This window comes from Etheostoma cragini, chromosome 6 (genome assembly GCF_013103735.1).
Source record: "Etheostoma cragini isolate CJK2018 chromosome 6, CSU_Ecrag_1.0, whole genome shotgun sequence".
Lineage (NCBI taxonomy): Eukaryota > Metazoa > Chordata > Actinopteri > Perciformes > Percidae > Etheostoma > Etheostoma cragini.
In genome coordinates this window covers 3,857,824-3,879,560 of record NC_048412.1, presented here as the reverse complement: position 1 = coordinate 3,879,560, position 21,737 = coordinate 3,857,824, and the positions used below count along the sequence as shown (strand labels likewise).

Genomic DNA, 21,737 nt, shown 5'->3' with positions numbered 1-21,737 from the left:
GGTGATAATCAAATTATTTCATGTGACCTTGTGATTGGTGGCATCCAGGATGAACTCAGCCCTGACTCCGTTGTTCTCTGGACTGCGGTAGTCAAAGAGAGAGTTGGTAAGGTAGGTCATTCCTTTACTACTTAGGTTGTCCCCACAACTGAAGAACACTGCATCCTGCAGAGACAGAAAGAAAAGAGGAAAACGAGGAAAGATATTAAGTAGAGGATACTGAGGATAGAAGGAATACTTAAGATAATTTCATGATGTCACAAGAATACAATCTAGTTCATACTACATAAAAGAAAAAGTAGTGTTATAAACTATTTAATATGAATACATTGTTGTCCTTTGTAATATAATACATAATAGGACCTAGGGGTGCTTCTCAAAGTTTAGATAACTGAGTGCCAATTTATGGAGCCAGCCTATGAGGGCTGCACAGGAAAAATGCACACATCGCAATTCCGCTTCAGCTTCAACTTCAGGGAACAGCACTAGCATTAATGATAGAACGTAATTCCTTGACATTCACTGTGTGCAAGCCTGGAATGGCCATCAGGAGCATTCACGGTGGCCTAGCCAGCTGATTGGCCCGGAGACAATATTTCTCTTCCTAAGTCTGTTCTTTCTGATTCTCATTGTATCCTAACCCCAACCAATCTCAATCCTTGGGCCTCAACCTAACCAATCCAATCAAAAAAGGCAACAAGTACTAGCCAATCAAAGCAGCATTGGGCGGGTCTAAGCCTTCACCATCCTATGAAACGCACATTTGCGGCCCACAGTGGCAGACCATTGTTAACCCTTAGTAACCAGCAGGACTGTCAGCAAGTTTTGAAACTTGACCTTTGGGTAGACTGACCTGACTATTTTTATTTTCTTTTACTAAGACTGAATGCATGGATGCGTATGGAAGTAAGGTTGAGTGGTTGTAAGGCACGTATGGGTGAACAGAAGAATGTAGGAAGGATGGCTTTAATCTTACTTTGTTGTAGAAAATGGTAATTTAAAATCTGCAAAAAGCTCTTTGAATGGCCCATATGTGTACTGCACATTTGTCTTTTAATTGTTTAATCCTCTGCTTGTTGTTGTGTGTCTGTGGTAACTGTTGCAGCAATGTTATTCAGTTCACAAATTTCTCCTTAGGGAGACTAATTAAGATACTTTGACTTTGACTTTTTGACCTGTTGTGACCTCTAGCATAATCACAGCCTCATGAAACATTACAATCAAACTGGAGACCCAGCACATTCAGAGGATGCATTCCCTATAGGTATACTGCATATTTACAATAAGAGGGTTTGTAAAAATTGCAATTCTTGCAGAAATCTCCAAATGTTAAAGTTCTTTTTAAACATAATCACAGCATGTTGTTTTTTTCTATGGTGTTCATCACAATCTAGGTGTCTTAATGTGGTATTTTGAAGAGATTTCAAAAAATAAATAATCAATTCCAAAGAGGTAGAAAATGGTTAAATCTAGCACCAAATCTGAGTAACAAATGATATCGACCCAAAACATTGCTGCAACAACGTATGAGACATAATTTAGCATGAGAATGGTCATCATAAAAGTGAACAGGGAAAAAGATAAATTTTACATGGTCTTTTTTGAATGAGTGGGTATTTCCCTGGACTGCTGTTAGGATTAACGGCCTAAATTGTTATCCTAGTCCGGCCCTGGCTGTGCGTCACTAGCTGCCATGCAACTAATATCTATAAACTGATATATGCATATGGATCCACAATCTAGGCAACGTGAAAATATTTTGTTATCAGAAGCTTTCTTGTTTCCGTTCGTATTTTGTTTGTAGTTTGAGTAGTGTTGAAAGAGGCGGAACACATTGGCCAAAAAGCAATCTCAGGACCAATCGTCTGACAACGATTTAGGTTTTTATTCACTTTTTAAAAACTGGCCCGAATTGATCTGCAGAGAAACGGTTGTAGACTTCGTCTCTCAACTCCAACTCCATTCTTACGTCTTAAGTTGCTGCTCAGATCTCTTGGCCCTTATACTGGGTTCCCAAAACATTAGTTGTTGCCAGGGCTAAACCGTTGATTGTTTGATGCTGTAGCCAAGTACTGTATTAAATGTAGGCTATTGAAAGTGAAAGTATTTAAATGGCCGTTGATTAAAATATAAAGCATGCATTTTATGTAATTTACGGGGGCAGTACAAAATGTTTCTGAAGGCCGTCACTGGCCCGCAGGCAACTATGCCAAAGGTAAACTCATAAATTTGAAAAATGTATGAAAAATAATCATAAAAAACACAGTTTGCACAAAGTTGAAGAAATAAAAAAAAGTTGATTTCAACTAAGTCCAAAAGTACTTCACTGCACATTAGTAGTTGGTGAGACTATTGCTGACACAGTGATGTAGTGGCAAACACAGAACATTATAGTAAATTACAAAAAGGCAGCTGGGTCTCACTCTTCCATAAACAAACCAGACCACATCTCTACCTGCTTCTGAAAGCTCTCGGGAGCAATAGAGGCTGCGGAGACATGGTTTAGGTGAAAGTGATCTCTGTTCTGGGCTTTTAAATTCTCCATTATCCTCCTCACTCAAGTTTTCCTGTTTTTTTTTTTTCCTCATTCATTTTTCCTTCCTTTTTGATTTTAGGTCGTCTTTACCTCTTCACGTCGGTTCATGTTTTCTTCAAAATCCCGAACTCCCATGATGCCTTTCAGGCAGAGTGCCCGGCAACCCACAAAGCCAATCTGACAATCGAAAAAGGGCTCCCCCATCATCAGTACCTGGAATAAAAACCAGAGGAAGAAATTTTGACCAGTTTTTATACTTCAGATTTATTCACCTATACACAAAGAAAAATGTGGAAAGTGTATAAACTCTGGAGCTCTCTTTTCCTCCAATGAATACAATAAGAAGACAAACACCTGTACAGTTAAAAATAATGCATTAATAAAAATGAATAGTATACTATACTAATGACTCTATATATATATATATATACACACATGTGTGTGTGTGTGTGTGTGTGTGTGTGTGTGTGTTAAAACGGACCAAAAGGTGACAGTGCTAGCTTCAGAATCCCACCCAAGAGGTAAAATGTCTTAAAACAGTCAACAGAAGCCCAATAAAACCACAACAATAATTCACAGAAATTAATTTGACTGAATTACCTTTTTACATTGCAATAAAACATACAATTTGAAATTAATGACAGTTTGCTACTCAATTTATTGTGGACCTTACCACAAACAAGGTTCTCCAGGTTTGTGGGGCTTTTGAGGTTGTGGGCTCATTTCATAGTGATAAAACGAGCTAGGGTCAGACAATTTCCATTTTCCCTTGAGATTAGTATGTGCATGTGTGAGTGTGTGGTAGCAGTCCAGCAGCCGCTGTGACCAGTAAGGTGGGCTTGTGTCTCACTAGCCAGGCCTTTGCGTTACCCAGCAGACAACTAAACAGAGAGCAATCCAATAAAACGTTACGTTTCACCACACAATAATTACAAGGCCTAGTTTTCCCTGTTTTACTAGCCATCCCTTTGCCTTTCAACGCTCTCACTTTTGGTTCCAGTTCAGACTGCGCTCTCTCTCTTCCAGCAAAAGCATAAATTACAGAAATTGGAATTGGAAATCTCCCAGAATTCTCACATCTGGTAGAAAGCTTAGGAGCAGAAAACTCCTTTCCTACTCCAAACAGGTAATCAGAGAAAAAGGTTTAAAAATATTTTCAACACCGAGGGGGAAATGCGAAAAGGATCAGACTTTGGCCCAGTTCAGACACAGATTCCACTGTGATTAGTGACCTGGATAAGCTTTAAAAATGTACTTAAGAGATAACCTCTGTCCAACAGTGAATAAGAAGACACTAGTATAAAATAATAAGAAGATGAAAATGGAGAACAGGGATCTTTATTGGTCTGTCAGGTCTGGCTGTGAGGGGTAACAAAGGTGCAGATGGGTAAAACTGGTAAAGGGCAGATGTTACCAGAAAAATCTGTTACTGTTGAAAAAATTAATGGTTGGAACCTAATGTTTTTACAATAATATTATTCCTCAGAATATATATTGGTTACAATCAAGAAATGGACACTATGATCGATAATCTATATCAGGATACATTTTCACATTTGCAATTTCAAATTTTGACATCTGGACTGGACATGGAGCTGCTTGGTTAGTTGGTTAAACACAAGTAAGTTAAAGTCTTCTGTTATTGTAGCTATTCTCAGTTTATTATAATTACAAATTGGAATGTGAATAAACAAAAAAAAAAAAGTTAAAGACTAATTATAATCAGTACATTCATTTTACCCTTGTATTATCCTCCCGGGTCAAAATGCATGGTTAGTAAACCTCATTCATATAGAATTATACCTAATATTTGAGTTCAAAAAGCAGAAATTATGAATTAGTTTGACTAATAGTTAAGATCCGAGGAACGTACAGATGAGTTTAGTCAGGAATGAAAGTGCTCAATTGTATTTGCCAAGAGCGTTTTATGGAGACAAATCCATTTTTTTGTTGTAATTTGGTTAAAAAGAAACCATATTTCAGTTATAGACATTTTTTAAAGGGGTCAAATTTGACCCGAGGACAACAGGAGGGTTAGGTGACACGGTAAGGATTAAGCTGTGGCATCTTACCTCAATAGTGATTCCCTCTTGCTCCAGGCATAGAACCTCTCGGGACTTGACCTTCTGAGGACTGTAGTAGCTGCTCTCTGACTGGGTCTCTGTTAGCTGAGACAAAAGACAGAGAAACAGAAACCATTTTGTGTTATTATTTTAGGTTATTAAAAGATCAAAAATGGCAGCAAATAATATGTAAAAATCAAATAAATACATTTAGTAGTAAAAAGGGATTTTGCCCACAAGTTGACCCGAAAAGAAGCACTTTCATCTGCACTTTTCATTCATCATCTGTCAAAAATGTTTATTTATTATTTTTGTCTCATACATCAAAGCTGCAGACCATGAAAGCTGAAGCCTTTAAAAATTTAAATTTTGTGTTGTAATTAAAGGAAGGGTTTATAATGTAAAAACTCTAGCAAGGTTTGAAAGTATCATGTACTCAGGGCTTCGTCTAGGGCTGGGTAGCAAATTCAATACTTTTCAGGCACCGGCCGAATTGCCCCTAAAGTGTTAAGTATTGCAAAATGGTGATTGGCTGTCTAATGTAACACGTCTAGGAGGCAGGAATAAATCTACTGGTATGTTACGCACAGAGACAGGGATACTGTACAAACATTAGTGCCATAATGTTGTAATTTCTTTTTTTTATAAAATTGGTATCAGAAAAAGTATTGTTTAGGAACCAGCATCAAAGTCGCGGTATTGGTATCAGAAATAGTTGAACGATTACACAGCCCAAGCTCCGATTAACCCCTGCCCTCAGGCCTCTGACCGACACACAGAGGTGCACGAGCACGAAGGAGAGGGCCGGAATTTCACTTCATGTCTTATTCACCGATAAGCAAACACCTAATATTATCATACAGAATGTTTAAAACAAACATGACTGCTGGTAGCGATGCTGCAACAACCCGCATTGTGCTCAGGCTTTTACACAGGATGGGGTACGCGCAGTGGGGCAAGGAAGAATTTCATTGTTTTTTTCCAAGAAAACCATGAGGCAGTTTTAGTTGGCATTTTTACAGGATTACAGCAGCTACAGGTGACTGATCTTTTTCGCTGCTTTTTTAAGAGCCCATAAGTTATTTATTCCTTTCAGGGTGTAAATATCATTTCATACAATATATTTAAAAAAAAAATGGAAATAGTTTCCAACCCTGCCTTTTTGACATCATAAAAGTAGATTCGGGATTTACAAATCATCAAAACAGAAAATAAGTCTTAAAACTAAAGTATCTAAATGAATGGATAGTTAAATATAGGGGGGATTTAGCCCCTCAAAGTATTAGGAGACGACACGGGAAAGTTATGTTTTGTTTGACACAATATGTAACGGTAACATGGATGTCACAAAACTTCAATGTTCAAAACTGGAAAACATGTCTCATTGTGTGTGTGTGTGTGCATGTTTACCCACAATTCACTGCTGAAACAGATACATGATGTGAAAAATAAACAAAAGCTATGCAAGTCTTTGGATTTTAAGGCCAACGAGGCCCCCAAAAAATAAGGGTTTCAACCAGAAACAACAACATCCAAACAAGGACAGATGGCATTTTCTAAGATCAGAGACTGGATGCCAGCCTTGGGACTTCTTGGTTGTTTTCCCTTCCAAGTTTGGAGCCGGGCCAAAGACATTTATCAAACCATATGACAGCAGCTCCTCTCTGATTCTAGGAGAGGCCCACTCTGGCTTTACTGTGGATGACAACCAGAACATTACTAAAGGACTTGGGATACCAAGGGGATAAACTGATAATGTACTGTATGTATTAATTGACTGTTCAGATAAATTAATTAAAAAGGGGGGATTGTTCATTAGAGCATTTATACTGTGTGTAGAATTAGTGTGGGGGCAGAGAGAGAGGGTGTTTTTGGTAAAACTAGATGGTTAAAGTGAGAGTGGGTACAGAGCTGTGATTCTTTTGAGGTTGGCCAGTCCAGAAAATGTGGGTGTAGAGCAGAAATGTGCAGGCCCTAACCCATTCAACTTTTAACACAGGAAGCAGGTGCAGAGTAAGAAGCAGCTGTGCCTTATTATCCATACTGATGGAGCAGACTCTCTCACCCTCGCTCCCTTCCCCGCTTTCAATTCTGATGGTTTAATCACGTGCAGGGACCACTTCAGCCCAACCTGCAGGTCCCTGGGAGCAGCGGTGAGCAAGGATGTTAAATTATATGAGTAAAAAATTGCTCTGTCTGACAACATCAGTGCATAGTAGAACTGACACCAAAGCAAAATTCCTTGTATGTGTCCTCATACCTGGCAAATAAAGCTGATTCTGACACTGAAGAGCTGCCAATCAGACAGACACAAACACAATTAATGTTTATCCAATAAGAATATGGCCAATTTGGCAATTTCCAACCTAGACTGGTGGGACATTTCTGACTGTACCTAGCCCTGAAACAACACATCAGACAGAGAACAGAAAAGCAGCAAAGCATTGGAGCACCAACACATATGCTTAATGCAGCCAGTAATACAAAGAGCTACTGCTGCAACTACTGTCCCTGCTACCTCTCCTTTTTTATACTTTGGCCCATTAAAAGGCTTTGGGAGTCCAACACAAATCAAATGATTCTTTATGAGGCATCTTGGAAATGTTATAACGTTGGACGTGAATATTGGGGTACTTTGCCTTTATGTTCATTTCTCAGAAATGTAAAATGGTAGAAGGATCTCCTGGAAAAGTAAAACAATTCTTTGGGAACACTTGACATTTGCTATTGTTGAAATAAATGAAAATACTACAACAAAAGAATAACATGACGTCTGGCATGCAATAAGAGTTTGGCAGGGCTGAAATGTGAAAGAAGGGAACAAACGGTAAGTGCTGAACTATGCATTATGTGTGTTAAAGTCATTAAATTATACTGCCAATTTCTCTGATCAAACAGATCTTGTGAGTAATGGGTCAGCAATCTAAAAATACCTCTCTGATTTCATGTCCATGTCAAACTCTAGTTCTGGCACTGACTGTTCAAAGAGACCAAATTCCGTCAAACTAAATACTTCCTTGAAGGAAAGAGACGAGAACGTTTAAAAACCATCCTTTCAGCTGTCTGCAATTACTCCAGATGAGAGGCAATTAATTGATTAAAAGAACTCAAACAATACAGGAACAATTTAAACATTATTAGAAAAGCACCATGGTCTGTTTGGCCTGAGAAATACCCACCCTTCACTGATCACACATGCAGTCGAGTACACACGTACGTACGTACGTACGTACACACACACACACACACACACACACACACACATACACGCAGTAATGTGATCTGAAGTGCCTGAACCTGAGGGGAAACGTAGATGAATTCCAAATATTCTGAGTGAGCAGGCAGGATTAAAGTTTGGGATCCATTTCGGAATAGTCATCATACCACGTATAATGTTTAAAACATTAACGTGACCCGAGACGCCAGTTAGCGGTTACGCTACCCTCCCCTATACCACACACAGAGACAAAGAGGATTGTAACTTCCTGCAGATCAAGCTGTTCTTTAAGACTCAAACGTCTTAAGAAAATCTCCACAAAATGTGGGATGCAAGGATGGGGTGGGCAGTGGTAGTGAATAAGCAATAATAGTAGCTAGGGAAAAAAAACTAACTTTTAACAACAATATCAGGAAATTCTTCAACATTAAATATCATTATCTGCAAAAATTCCCCAAGAATATCCTGACTAACCATGACAGGCCCCGTACACATACTGGTTCTAGGTTTTGTGTAATACATGCATTTAAGACATTTACATTTTTATCTTCACCATCTGTCCATAGTACTTTTTTTTGGACATCAACATTTATTTTTGCTGCCACTGTACACAACATAATGCATTTGTTTCTCTGGAATATATTGTATTATTTTTAAAGCACATCTTAAAGCTAAATCACATTCATCCAACATTTATTTACGAAGAGTATTAAAGTACTTCATTTACCCATGTTTGACCATTTCATTTTCATATTTGACATCAAGTTGATTGTGTTTTTTATTTTCCCTGTCACCCAATGTATGCCCCCAGGTGATATTTAGTTATGATTTAGTAATTAAACAATTTATGTTTTTTTTTTTAAACATGTGATTTACCTTGAATGTAACAGAAGCTTTGGTGCAGTAGAAGCCTATGGAAACAATGGGGTCTTTGGGTGTGTGCTGTTGTGGGTTGCTGGGGATGCCTCCTGTCTCTCTCTGCTGGTACAGGCCTTCCTCATATTCCTCCTCTGTGCCTACGATGGCTGGGACAAAGGACCAAGCCCAAGACACCCAACCCTGGTCTCCCTCTTCAGGACTCCCAGACTGCATGCAAAGGTCTGGGCTGGAGTATTGGCTAGTCCCCTGGCTTTCTATATCCACATCCATCCCTGAAAGAACAAAAAAGACATTATTAATTATAATGAAAAGATAAGCAGATGATTTTACTTTACTTTCAATAGTCCAAAAAAAGCAGGGTAAATATCTGCGGGTCTATTTTCACTCCAATAAAAAGTATGTTTAAGCTGTTTTAGATAAATACACAGGAAATTTACACTTCCGATCTGGTGCATACAAAGTAGACTTATCAAAAAATACATAGTAACTCATTAGAATTGTTAAAACAGGAGACCTTGTCTTGTGCAAAAAACAAATGTGTTACAATTATACACAACAGTGTTGCCAAATTTAAATTGCATTCAAATTACATTTCAAATAAAAAACACCACATTCCCCTTTAGTACGCTTTTACAACCAATAAATCCTTTTAAAGAGCCAGGTTCTAACAACAAACTGGTCAAACAGAGAGACAACTGTTGATAATGTAAGCGCTTGTGCCCAATGCAGCACACTAAATTCATTTGGCCATGCCCTCATGGTAGTTTAATACAAGCAAGATGTTTCAGCTGTCAAGTGAACACACTACAGCAGAGAACGAGGCAGTTTACAGAAGTTGCTGCCAATGCTGCAGCATGCAGGTGTGTGAGTATGTGTGCTGCATGAACTCACTGCTACATGAACAAGAGAGAGGAAGCCTGTTCCAATGGAGGCCAGAGGGCACGGTCTGTCAACCAGCATCCTGACAGAAGAGAGCCTTGACTGGGCCTAGTGGATCACAGTGGTCAGGGCTGTTTGAGCTGGACCCAACAGCACAGGCCGCATCCACAAACACATGCATGCAGGCAGGGTTGGTTCACATATTTGTTTAGAATCCAACAGACTAAAATGGAGGCCATGAGGGAGGCTAAGTAGATATGAGCCATCAGCACAATCTGAGTTTGGCTAGGGCTAAACTGTGATACCTAGAGAGAGCAAAAGGGGTTGACCGGAGCACCGGCTACTGTAAGGCACAGGCCTTTACACCAGGTGAAGAGGTACTGAAGATAGTGATGGGAGAAAGCAGATTGGGAGGAGGTCTAAATATGGAACAAAAAGAGGTATTAGGAAAACAAAAGGGGTGAAGATGCTAAAGACTGTTAACAGGCCTTGTGTCAGCAATAGAAAACGTGGAGTAGACTGGCATGTTGGTGGTGTGCTTAACAAAAGAGAAGCAAAAGGGTGGTGAAGCCCATTCACTATTATCTTTCCCCTGTTTCTCAGTAAACTATTTAGGGGTTCACGGGTTACACAAACCAACATGCACCACCCCGGTCCCTGATGCCGATCTCTGAACTCATCCCAATCGTGTCTGTTTCCATAGATGTTAGAAAAGAGGAAGCTGATGTCAATACACAAGAATGTGTAATCCTGTTCCTTGCGGCCTCACGTCCTCTGTGAGAAAACAATATCGTTCGTGAGGTCACAGCTAAGGAATCCCAGAGGCTAAGGCGGTGAAAATGATGACATATTTTAATTAAATCTTTCACTTTGTGAATTGGCAGTTGGAAATCCCATGTTATGGCTTTTTATCTCTCTCCCTCTCCCCAATCTCCCTGTTGGATTTTTATCTCTCGTTTCTCTTTTTCGTTTTTGTTTTCACTCCGTGGAGGCCTTTGAGGTGTCAGTTCAACAAGTTAAGCTCTTTCGCTTCATGTCACAGTCTGATGAAACCTACGTTTGAATTACAAGGCAATCAAAATAAAAGCACAATTACCAATCAAGTGATCAAAACAGACCGGCTCAAGGAGACTTTGAAGTATTAATCCAAAGAAGTGAGTGAAAAATTCCCAGAGAGTGATGTGAGTTGGCCAAAATACTGCTGTGAAGCAGAGCACTATGACCACACAAGTGTAAAAATAAAATCAGCATTGTTCTCTGCTTTACCATGAGAGCAATCAAATCTTGACTGGACATTTTTCATGGGCAACACACAATATCAGTGTGGCACCACACAAGCATGCACATGTCCATAAGCAGAGCTCAGAATGTAATAGGATGTGTTAAGGTCATGGTTGGTTTCCATGAGTCCAAGGCCTCTAGGCAGCAGCGTATGTCAAAGCTAGCAAGTGGTGGTTAGGAGTTGGTTTGTAAGTGAGTGAACAGCTGACTGACATTGAGACAGTGAGAGGGGAGGGGTGAGAGAAGGCAGTGCCCTCACAGGCCAGTAGATGTCCCTCCATGTTTATGGAGGGAGAGGTAGACTACCTGACCACTGAACAAAGGCTACTCTGCTCACATCTTCCGTAGACAGACAGAAAGACAGATAAACATACAGACAGACAGATAGATAGACACACATACAGTAAGACAGACAGACAGACAGACAGACAGACAGACAGGCACGCACGCACGCACGCACCCTACATTGATATAAAAGAATGGGACACATATCATGTGTGTCACATATTGTTTCAATTTAACACTACCAGTTTGACATTAACATCAAAATGTTTTAAAATCCATTTTAGCAGTCATGGCAGGAGAATATAAAATGCTCTGCAGGAAAAAAAGCTGTTTCATCCATAGACTTCCAAACTCAATGGCCTCCACGTCTTCACACCAATATTAAATAGTGAAATGATGATTAAAAAGAGGCCTTGTCACGTCACTGGGCTAGCATAAGGGAGCCACATGAGGTTTATAATGGGCAGATAGCCTGTGGCCTCTAGCTGATATGTGTGTGATGGTCCATTCCATTCAACAGGGCTCTAAGGACTCTGTGGCTCTCCTACAAAGCAAATACTAAACACACACACACACACACACACACACACACACACACACACACACAAGTAGCAACAGTCCTCGTTTCATAATTCTTCACATACTTGTTGAAACTGTACAGCTTTCGGTGCCGTGACCAGCTGGTCCATTCAAGCATGTTAGTCATCTATGTTTCCAACCGCTGAAATTGTACAGTATTTCACAGCCTTCATTGAATTTCAGACAGTAGGAAAAATAGCTGTCTAATCATGACAGAAAGGTTGCTTTGGTTAGTGACACATAAGTATCCCGCAATGTTCCCTTATTAGGGCCATTAATTAAAGAAACACTGGCTTACCTAAAAGAGAAAAATCAAACAAACAGCATGCAGCCACAGTGCACATAAACACATTACAAGGCTTTTCCACTTTTAACAGGGAAAAAGAAAAACACCTTCACATGGATACACACAGACACACACAGCATTGGGGCCAGATGATAAAGTAAAGACTCACAGCCTATGGGAAATCAAATTGGTGTGATGAAGTACTATGTACAATACAGCAATCCTGTGACAATGATTGTTCCCTACAAACTACAACCCACTAAAATAAATATGCATGTTAGCCAGTCAGTGACTGTAAGCATCAACCTACGTGAATGTAAAACTCAAACTATCAGTGGTAAAGGCTGTCAGTCGTTGTTAGCAAAAACAAATACATTATATTTTCTTATCACAAATAATAAATCACTTAAGATGTTATTCTGATTACTTGAAAGAAGTTCAAAAATTCCTTAAATCTGAAATGGATACACTAAAACCATATGTTCCTGCAGAAGCCCAAAAAACGCCTCCCAACAAACACACACCCACTTACTACAGTACATACACATACATACACCACCCCCACGCCAGCGTCTTCACTCTGTCGATTACTTCTTGCATAACAAGATCTGGGGGTGCTCAGGTTCCAAGAGCTGGTCCCCTCTTGTATATTTTTGTGATGGGATACTAATTCATTCTCAGAGGCTCCGCATAGCAGTAGCATGACACCGACTCTTACATCTGGCAATGGACACTGAACTGGAAGCTGCGCCAACTTGCCATAAAAGTTCCAGGCCAACAAGCAGGGAGCAAGTTAGAGGGAGTGAGCGAATGGTTGTATTGTGTTGGGCTGCTTCCCCTCTGCCCACCACTTCCCCTGCACCATAATTTGCTCCTGGTGCTACAGAGGCCCAGCAGGACCTGGGACTTGATCCTGTTTTATTTGGCTAAGAGGAAGATGAGCATTTGGGGAAATGGGCGTTTAGGGAAAGAGGTGGGGATTTTTAAAGACAGAGATGGGCCTGTGTTTGATTCATCCTCGTGTCTTCCCTTCATCCTCCTCTCTCTCCTGCCTCTATCCACATGGAGGGGATCAGGCCTGACGACAATGGTCTGTGTTGAGTTACACGCTCCAGCTTTTGTTTGTGGAAAAAGCAGGAGGAGCGCACACCATGGTCAAAATGATGTTAAATGTCCCGTTTACGAACAGCAGCATATGGACAGACATAGCCCCTGAACAGAACAAGGCAACATGCAAAGTGTCATGAAAACACTGTCTAAGGAAAAACCTTCAAAGCTTGTGCATGGTCAAATGGCTCATTAACCACTTCAGAGCTTTCAACCACATTTTGTCTGTGAAATATGACTGGAACAGGAACTATACTGACACACATGCTACATCGCTTTGAGACCTCAACATTTAATTTCCAAATTTGTTTTGTGCTCATATTATACTTTTTGTCTTTTTCCCTTTCCTTTGTGTTATGTATCTTTGTTATGCATGTTATAGGTTTACAAAGTGAAAAAGCCCAGAGTTCACACCAAAGGGGCTTACCATCTCCAACAGAAAACACTGTTCACAAATTGCTCCAAACAGCTCTATTGTAGTCCAGCCTTTACTTCTTCGTTCTTTGACGAACGTGCGTCACTTTGAAACACACATTATAATGCTCGCTGAGCTACAAGCATGGCACTCAATGCTCTACAACTGACAAGCTAGCAGTACTTACTGTGCATGTGCGAGCCCCAACAAAGATGGTTCAGACATGAGATGCCTCAATCAGTAGTGGAAACAGAGAGCTCAACACAGGGTGAAGAGAAGAGCTGCAGCAATGTGCAGTAAAACAAATATATGGTGTTTTCTGAAAATTAAACCACATAAACCTATTCTGGTACAACCAGTAACTACAATTATGAACCTGAAAATAAGCATAATAAAAGAAAGAAAAGAAAAGAAAAACAAAAATCGATCTATCCTACTGTTGTCTCATTATTACAAAGATATGTTTAGTTTTCTTTCAATTGTTTTCAGATTACAGACTGTGGAGGTGTGGTGAGACAGAGTGTGGGGTGGTTGCTCAGGTGAGCAGGCAGGGAGGGACCGATTGTCACACCTGTAGCAAGTTGTCTAATCATGCTCAGCTGCTAAAAGCAGTAGCGAGCCGGAGCGGGGGGGATTGCCGACACTGAGAAGGACCGCGCCGACACTGAGAGAAAAAAGACTGTCATGGTGAGAGAGAATGAACACAGGGAGTTTGGACATTCGCGACTGAGAGCCTTGGGCCAGAAGGTAGAAAATGAACTGCGAGATCTGTCGGACAATACGCTCGGCCTATGTGAAGTCGGCAAAATAAAGAGCTGTGTAACATTCCTTCCCGAGAGTGTGGTGTCTTGTGTAAACAGCGGTCTGCAGCAGCAGAGCTGCTAGACAGAGATTTTGTGTAAATCTACTGTTTAAGTAAAAGTTGAAATATTAATAATAGTGATAAAATAAAGTACTAATTTAATCTACACAGCTCTATCAAAAAGGAACTATCTCTCCATTCCAGTTCTTCTTTGCTTGATGACGGGTAAAAATGTACAGCTGTAACAACTACCTTATTTTTGTGGGAGGTAATCAAATAAATAAAGAGCAGAAATTACAGCCTAATTAACATTACTGAGTACTTGCATATGTGCTTGCATAAATTCTAGCAACTGCTGCTACTGTAAGAAGTAAAAAAAAAAAAAAAGCTAAAGTAAAGCAACCGAAAGTTTTGTTTTAGAGAACAAATCAGACAAAAAATCTTATGGTCAGAGACAAAATTGTCAATGCCCACTCACCAGTTAAGCTCGCTCCAGCTTCCCTGACATGAACACTGCCCTCTTCTCCCTCGCCCTCTTTGTGTCCTCCAATTTCCCCATAGTAGAGAGCAATAATCAGCTCTAAAATGCGGATAAACATGGGCAGCTGCTGATCTGTAATGGACAACTTCAGGCTCTCCACCATGGTCTGGATCTGAGGTAACATAGGGAAGAAAAACATAGGAGATGGTTTAAATTTTGAGATTTGATTCCTTAAATTATATGTTTAGATGATTCTAGTGGGCTGCCGCTTAATGTGAATAGGAATGTTTAATAAAAAAGAAAGGGTAGAGCCGCCTCAGGCCCTGTAAGAAGTGGTATGGCTGCCCCTCTGACTAACTGGTGGATGTTGAGCGTTGGAAGATGGAAATCTTTGCTCCTGTTAAATGACATACAACTCTAAACCACAAATTATGGTCTGAATACAAGGAGATGTACTGTATATAGTAACAAGAAGGAAGTGGATATGAAATAAAAACAATGTCAAAAAGAAGTCAGGTCCAAATGTACCCACATAATACATGTAATGTGAACCAATGTGTTTACTGTAATTAACTACAGCAGCAACTAAACTTATCATTTAGGCTGAGGGGTTTGTATTATATGTTTTGTATACAGGGTGAATAAATAATAAATAACAGAATACACTATGGAATAATGTCAAAGGGGACTTACAAATTGATGTTATTGCTTAACATCTTGTAACAGATACAATTACTCTAAATGTAGCAAAACCTTTGCGTCTGATTCTGTTGGGACACTGTGAAACAGCCTGTTGATAAAAATTATTTAACAGAAAAATAGGGCCTAATTAAATGTACCATGATGAAGCTTTCTAGTGGAAAGATGACAAATGCAATGCAGACAACCATAAACCAAAGACAGCCGCAATAAATTTTCTGGCTAGACTGTACAAACGTTTACAGCATCTCTTTACTTTAACCTAGTGTTTTGAGGATAAAAATGCATAAGCTAAAGAATTAAGGACTTTTTCCATTAGAAATAGTTTACTTCTACCTAGAAAAACAAATCTCTAACACATTAAGGAACCAGACAGCTAAGATTGTGGGATTTTCAAAAACGTCTTCCACCCTTCTACTGACATTGAGTAGAAAAATGATAGTGACTGCTTTTGATGATTCCCTAATGAGGAGTAGTTTTTTGGTTTGTTTGCTCTAATCTAAAAGTCTAATCTCTACAGACCACTTGCGTCAAAATCAAATACTGATGGTACTACAGTGACCCATCAGAATATTTGTAGCATTAGCTTGCATTTTAGTGGCCTGTCGTATTCTTCCATAAAATATTGAGAACAATGGACTAAAATTAGTCACTATCCTGTTATTGATTTAAGAACACCTAACAAAAAAAAAAAGTAAGTGTCATGTTCCAACAACTGTAAGGTTGTTTGACAAATTTAAACTTTTCCATCCCTAGCATGTGTGACATGTTGGGATGATACCAAAATGACATCAGATGAACACATGTAAAAACCTTTTCCCAGATCTTGAGCTCCGGGAAAACAATGAACGTTATTGAGATATTGCTCAAATATGGAGCTGCTCACTTTGATGACAGATGGGATCTTGGAATTGATGTTGTCGTAGGTAAAATGGAGACGTGTTCTGAAGGAGCATTTGTACAGCAGCGGATCCTGGTAAAACTCGATCTTGCCACTACCATTCCGCTTGTCCAAGCACACAGTACAGTCAGCAAAGTTGATCACTTTCCTTAGGACAAGCTCTGGAGCTTTGCAAAGAAAAAAGAAAATGAAACAATTATAGATAATTTTGCTTTGAACACATATTTAAAGAGGTCGACCCATTGAGCTTGACCCAACGTGCTAAAATACATGAATTGGAGTATGCAATCAAAGAAATGTACATCTATAATCTATCATACACACAGTAACAGAGTGCAGGCCCTGTCAGTAAATCCTTATTATCTGTGATCTAGGGAATAAGGGGAGATGACACTCAGCAGACATCACAGAGTTGTTGTGTAACGTAACATTTACAAGTGGTACAACCAAGTGGTGTGTGTAGTGTTTATCAGATTCTTAGTTGTCACTGACTCACTCACCCCTGACAGACTGATAACATGACTCATCATTCCCAGAATTGTTTCACTCTCCAAACAGTACCAGTAACTGCTGTAAAAACTACATGCTTAACATGTTGGGAGAGGACCTCCCTAACAAGAAATTCCATAGTGATAACAGTGACTGAAACGACTACTTTTTGAATAGTTTGCTGAGTAAGGCTTTTTGTGGCTCCATATAAAGAACCAGTTCTTTTTTCAAGGTAATGATGGTAGTTCAAATTAAAATTATAATTCTCTGGCAGTAAGCTGAGAAACCCAGGAGTTTGTACTGTGCAATGGAAACTCTTTACAGAGAATGTGGATGGGCTCATAGTATTGTGGCTGTTAATAAACACCAACTAAGACGATTTTAAAACATCGTTGTTATTGTAGTACATATTCAAGATTCAGGAAAAGCTTAAGATGCCAGGCTTGTGTGACACTAAGCAACCAGTTAGCTCCATTTGCGCATGTATAGGTACTGAGCGTGTGTGTATTTCAGGCCTGTGTGTTCTAACAGGGTGGAAAAAAAATTATAATTTGCCTTGCGGGATTAATAAACTGGAAATTATTATTAATGGATTAATAGATGACACAACATGAAACTTCTATTTTTTTATTAATTTAAAATGTAAACATCTATTAATTAAAATATGTGTGTTATGCAGCACTCTGATGACCCCTTTAATCGAGTTTATGAAATTTCTTTGAAAGTTACCTCCATACTTGCAACCAGATATCAACGCAAAACTGCTAGTAAGACTTTAAAACAGTGTCCCCCACACGCACACTAGTAACAGTTCAGGCGCAGAGGGGTACTGCAGGCCGGGAGTTCTATAAGAAGTTTATTTTTATTTTATTTTCTGCTGATTATGTGTTTGCCGAATTACTGGAGATTTTTTGATTCAGAAAAGATGGTGAATTTATTTTTTATTGGTACATTTGGTCAGTAATTAGAAACGTCTTATTATTTCCCTAAAACTGTTCATGATCTGCTTTAATCCTATTTTTAACTTTATTTGTTGCCTCCATTCTTCTGGTTAGCACTAAAACCTGGGACAAGCAGTTTATTTTTTGACTGCAGCAAAGTTAAAACTGCTCCCTTTTGCGGTATCCCATTTCAACGCAGTACTTTAAAGCAAAGCACTGCACACTAACACTGTTGCACTGTCATTTATAAAGTATCGGTACTAATAAAATGTGGTAATGTGCGTGTTTAATGATAGGGTATTATTGGTATTTTCTAGTATTGGTATACCGTGCAACACTAGTTCCATTACATTCTTATTCTTTCCTACAAGTAGTTATTGTCTCTACACAAGGAATTAAAACAAATAAAACACATGATCCATGCAGTCATCAAAACCAAGGGGCCAAGGACTGCAGTCCTACTGTTCTATTTACAAGTGGTATACTTAGGTTTAATTTTAAATGTGAGCTCTTTTCTGTGTCAAAGCCCACTCTGCATTGCACCTACACATGCTCCAATCAAACTGGGGAGTCAGAATATGAGACTTCTCTGGCAGCTGACATTGGGCATTTACACAAAAACCCATGTTTAAACTTGTCCGATATGTCAGTTTGACCTTGGTTTGAACCTAACAAAATTAAATACTTACTGTAGTATATAGGTTCTTGTCTCAGTGGATTTACTAGTTAATCCCACTACCAAGGAATGTAAGCAGCCATTGCTCACCAGTGATGTCCATGAAGGCCCTCTCCCATATATCGTCCACAGTGTAGCACTCTGCTGAGGTAATGTTGACCGACAGCACGATGTCATCTTCCACGTACTTAAGGATCAGGTTGTTCACCACGATATTCACGTTGTTCACCACACGCCTTATCAGACTCTGCACGTAACCTAAGAACACATAAGCAAACACATGAGAAACATCTTAAACTGCTAAATAGGTGCAGATTAAAAGATACACAAAAAGCATAGCAAATTAAAAATAGACACACATGCACACAGGAGAACGTAGTAGCTACAATTTCATAAATCTACCAGCATACATCGGGACACATTAACTTAGTGCTGAGACACAATAAACGTGTAAAATCCAGAGCTGCATTCCCTAAAAGTCTAAGCATAATACTACTGACCCCTGCCATCCTCGTTGACTCGTAAATAAGAGGAGGCCCTGACATGTTATTTTTTGCTTCAGTCTATCCCTTGGACATGTAAAGTGAAAGAAGCTAAATATCCATAAGAAAACATGGTTTACTCGTCACCCTGCCTGAGCAGCGCTACAAATCCTGGGTGAATTTATGAATCTCTGAAGAGCTCTCCTCTAAGATACAAAGTCCTGTTTAACCCCAAATATGCACATGCTGCCTTAAACATATCCCTCCCAAGACCGTTAAACCACTGAGGAGCCTGCGTGTTCACTTAAACATACGCAAGATTCATTGGATTAGCATACACACGAATTCACGTATACAAAATTCAGAATTTTCTACACATTTATACAAGATGGAGTTATTGAGGGCCACAGTCTTGAACAGGATTGGAAATGAAACACTCTTCTGCCAATACCAAGAAGAAAAAAACTTCCAAATGGCCGAAAGTATGTGTCATCCCTTACTTTCATTTTTTTTTTTAATGCATTACAGAATATTAATAGCAAGGGACAGGAGCGGTTACATTTTGTGTCAATGACGAGTAACATGTAGAGCAATCAGTTTCAAACAGATGGAAAGAAACATGAAAACAGAAATTGATTTTTTTTGGTGAGGCTGAAAGGTGGGGGGCCAGCGACTTTGTGGTGAAGAGGCGGAGGAACGTAGCAACCAAGACCCAGCAGGAGAGAAAGAGCTGCCCGATAGATTGGGTTTCAGCGGAGCTGGAGGAGCCATCCGGCAGTGTTACCAGTACCTCCTAATGGCCACAGTGATGCCCAGAAACAGAAGCTTCAGCAGGAAAAACATACATGCAAAGGACATTACTCAACAAAGTAAGAAAAAACTTAAAATATTACAGACAGGGGAGATTCGACCATAAAATATGAAAATATACAGCAATAAATCCTCCTAACCACAGGACCAATGGCATTATTCATTCCTCCCATGTGCTGTTAAACACAGTAACTACAAGTTAAAACATATAAACCTTTAATGCTTTTACCTTATTTTCCAAACCAAATGTTTGTCTTCCTGTACCTACATGCTTGGCCCAAGGTATAACAGAACCGATAATTAGGCAGAACTAAATAGTGCTGTTGATGAAAATATTTATATGAATTGGTTAACTGTTCTGCCACTTGTACACAGGCCCGACTATGCATTAGCATAATCCAATTGACAAAATTCTCATGAGTTTGCTGCCTGACCAAACAGAGCGGCAGGAAGAGAGGATGACATAATATACACTCTACTCATAAACGCGATGTGTGTTCGTGACATTTGTGCGTGGCCTTGCATGCATGCATGTGCTTGTCTGAGTTTGAGTGTGTGCCTGGCTGCTTTCTTGCGTGCATGAATGTGGCTGTGTGTGTGTGCCTGTGGTTTTGGGGTCAGTCAGAACGCTGCTGTCGCACCTGCAGCCTGGGCAGTAAAACCAGCACTTTACCTCCTGCTATTTCCCTCTCTGGATCTAATTTACCCGTGTCAGAGTGTCTCTCTCACACTTGCTATACCTCTTCTTGCCTCGTACCAAGTCCAGGGCCCCACTACGTCTCTCTGCGAGCCATCGCGCTGCTCTGAATTTCTGTAAACAATCGACACAGCCAGCACCTGTGCCGCGGCCCACAGGGAAGGAGCCCACTTAAAACTGTTCAACCATAAAATGACTGGAAAAACCAGCTCCTTTATGATTTTAGAACAGGCCAAGTACTCTCTTCTGTTCAATACAGGAAAGAAACATTATACTGTCCATGCTCACAATTTTTCCTGTATATGGAAAATATTAGCAGCTATCAGCCTTGCCAGTTATTAGCCACGGAGAGAAAGATTGACAGGTCCATCAGACAATAAATGTACTGTAAGTTGGTCCTGCTGTGTTTTTCTGAAATATAGTTATTACAATCTAGCCTAGTAAATACATATAGCCGCTACTGTGGGACACAGCACCTTTCAAGTGTTGAGCATAGTTCAAAAAATTCTATCCCATTTAACTCTGATATTTTCTCTATAAAATACAGAAATCTATACCAGGAACATAAACAAAGTGGTGCAAGGATCTAACTGACACCATGGCAAGTTTCCTGCAGGACCATGGGAACACTGTTATTTCAAGATTACCATCTCTTCTTGATAATGTTCTATTAGCTAATTGTAGATTCGCAGAACCCAACCATGCATGGCACAGCAAGTCTCTGAACACAAGAAAGCTCCAGCTGGAGAAATCTCAATCTCCTCCAATCACACGCATACTTACACAACCATGAATGCATGCACAATTCTTGGACACACACAAAGCAACACAAGCACACTAACATCGGACACACACATTTAGGTGTACTTTATGCACTTACACAACAGTAGATGACATGTACACACAAACACGGCATATCAAAAGGATATGAGGAATGAACACAACCACATGCACACTAAACGTAGTCTCTGTGTCTAAGCGTGATAATGTGCATTCTGTGCTTTTGTGGCAGGGTGTAAAACAACACTACCCTCCAGACAGCAGCAATTGTTATCATATATATATACACACACACACACACACACACACACACACACACACAGTAGTGCTGATAAGTTTACATGCCAATGCTTAAGTTGAGTGAAATAAGGATTAAAAATGTATATTAATGCCTTAATTAAAATATTAGGTAAAATCCAAACTTTAAGGACACCAATTTCCTTTGTGAACGA

General features: G+C 39.6%; 1 protein-coding gene across 2 annotated transcripts in view; it reads right to left on the bottom strand.

The window, feature by feature from the left end:
* The window catches only part of LOC117946102 (vacuolar protein sorting-associated protein 13B-like), a 335,261-nt gene that overhangs the window by 281,811 nt on the left and 31,713 nt on the right, over nucleotides 1-21,737 (bottom strand). For both annotated transcript variants that reach the window (XM_034873955.1, XM_034873954.1), the window contains exons 5-11: nucleotides 18,607-18,774; nucleotides 16,396-16,577; nucleotides 14,808-14,982; nucleotides 8,693-8,967; nucleotides 4,609-4,704; nucleotides 2,627-2,749; nucleotides 28-165 (exon numbers count right to left, since the gene is read on the bottom strand). In XM_034873955.1, coding sequence (XP_034729846.1) covers nucleotides 28-165; nucleotides 2,627-2,749; nucleotides 4,609-4,704; nucleotides 8,693-8,967; nucleotides 14,808-14,982; nucleotides 16,396-16,577; nucleotides 18,607-18,774 — 1,157 coding nt within the window. The remainder of the gene's footprint in view (nucleotides 1-27; nucleotides 166-2,626; nucleotides 2,750-4,608; nucleotides 4,705-8,692; nucleotides 8,968-14,807; nucleotides 14,983-16,395; nucleotides 16,578-18,606; nucleotides 18,775-21,737) is intronic.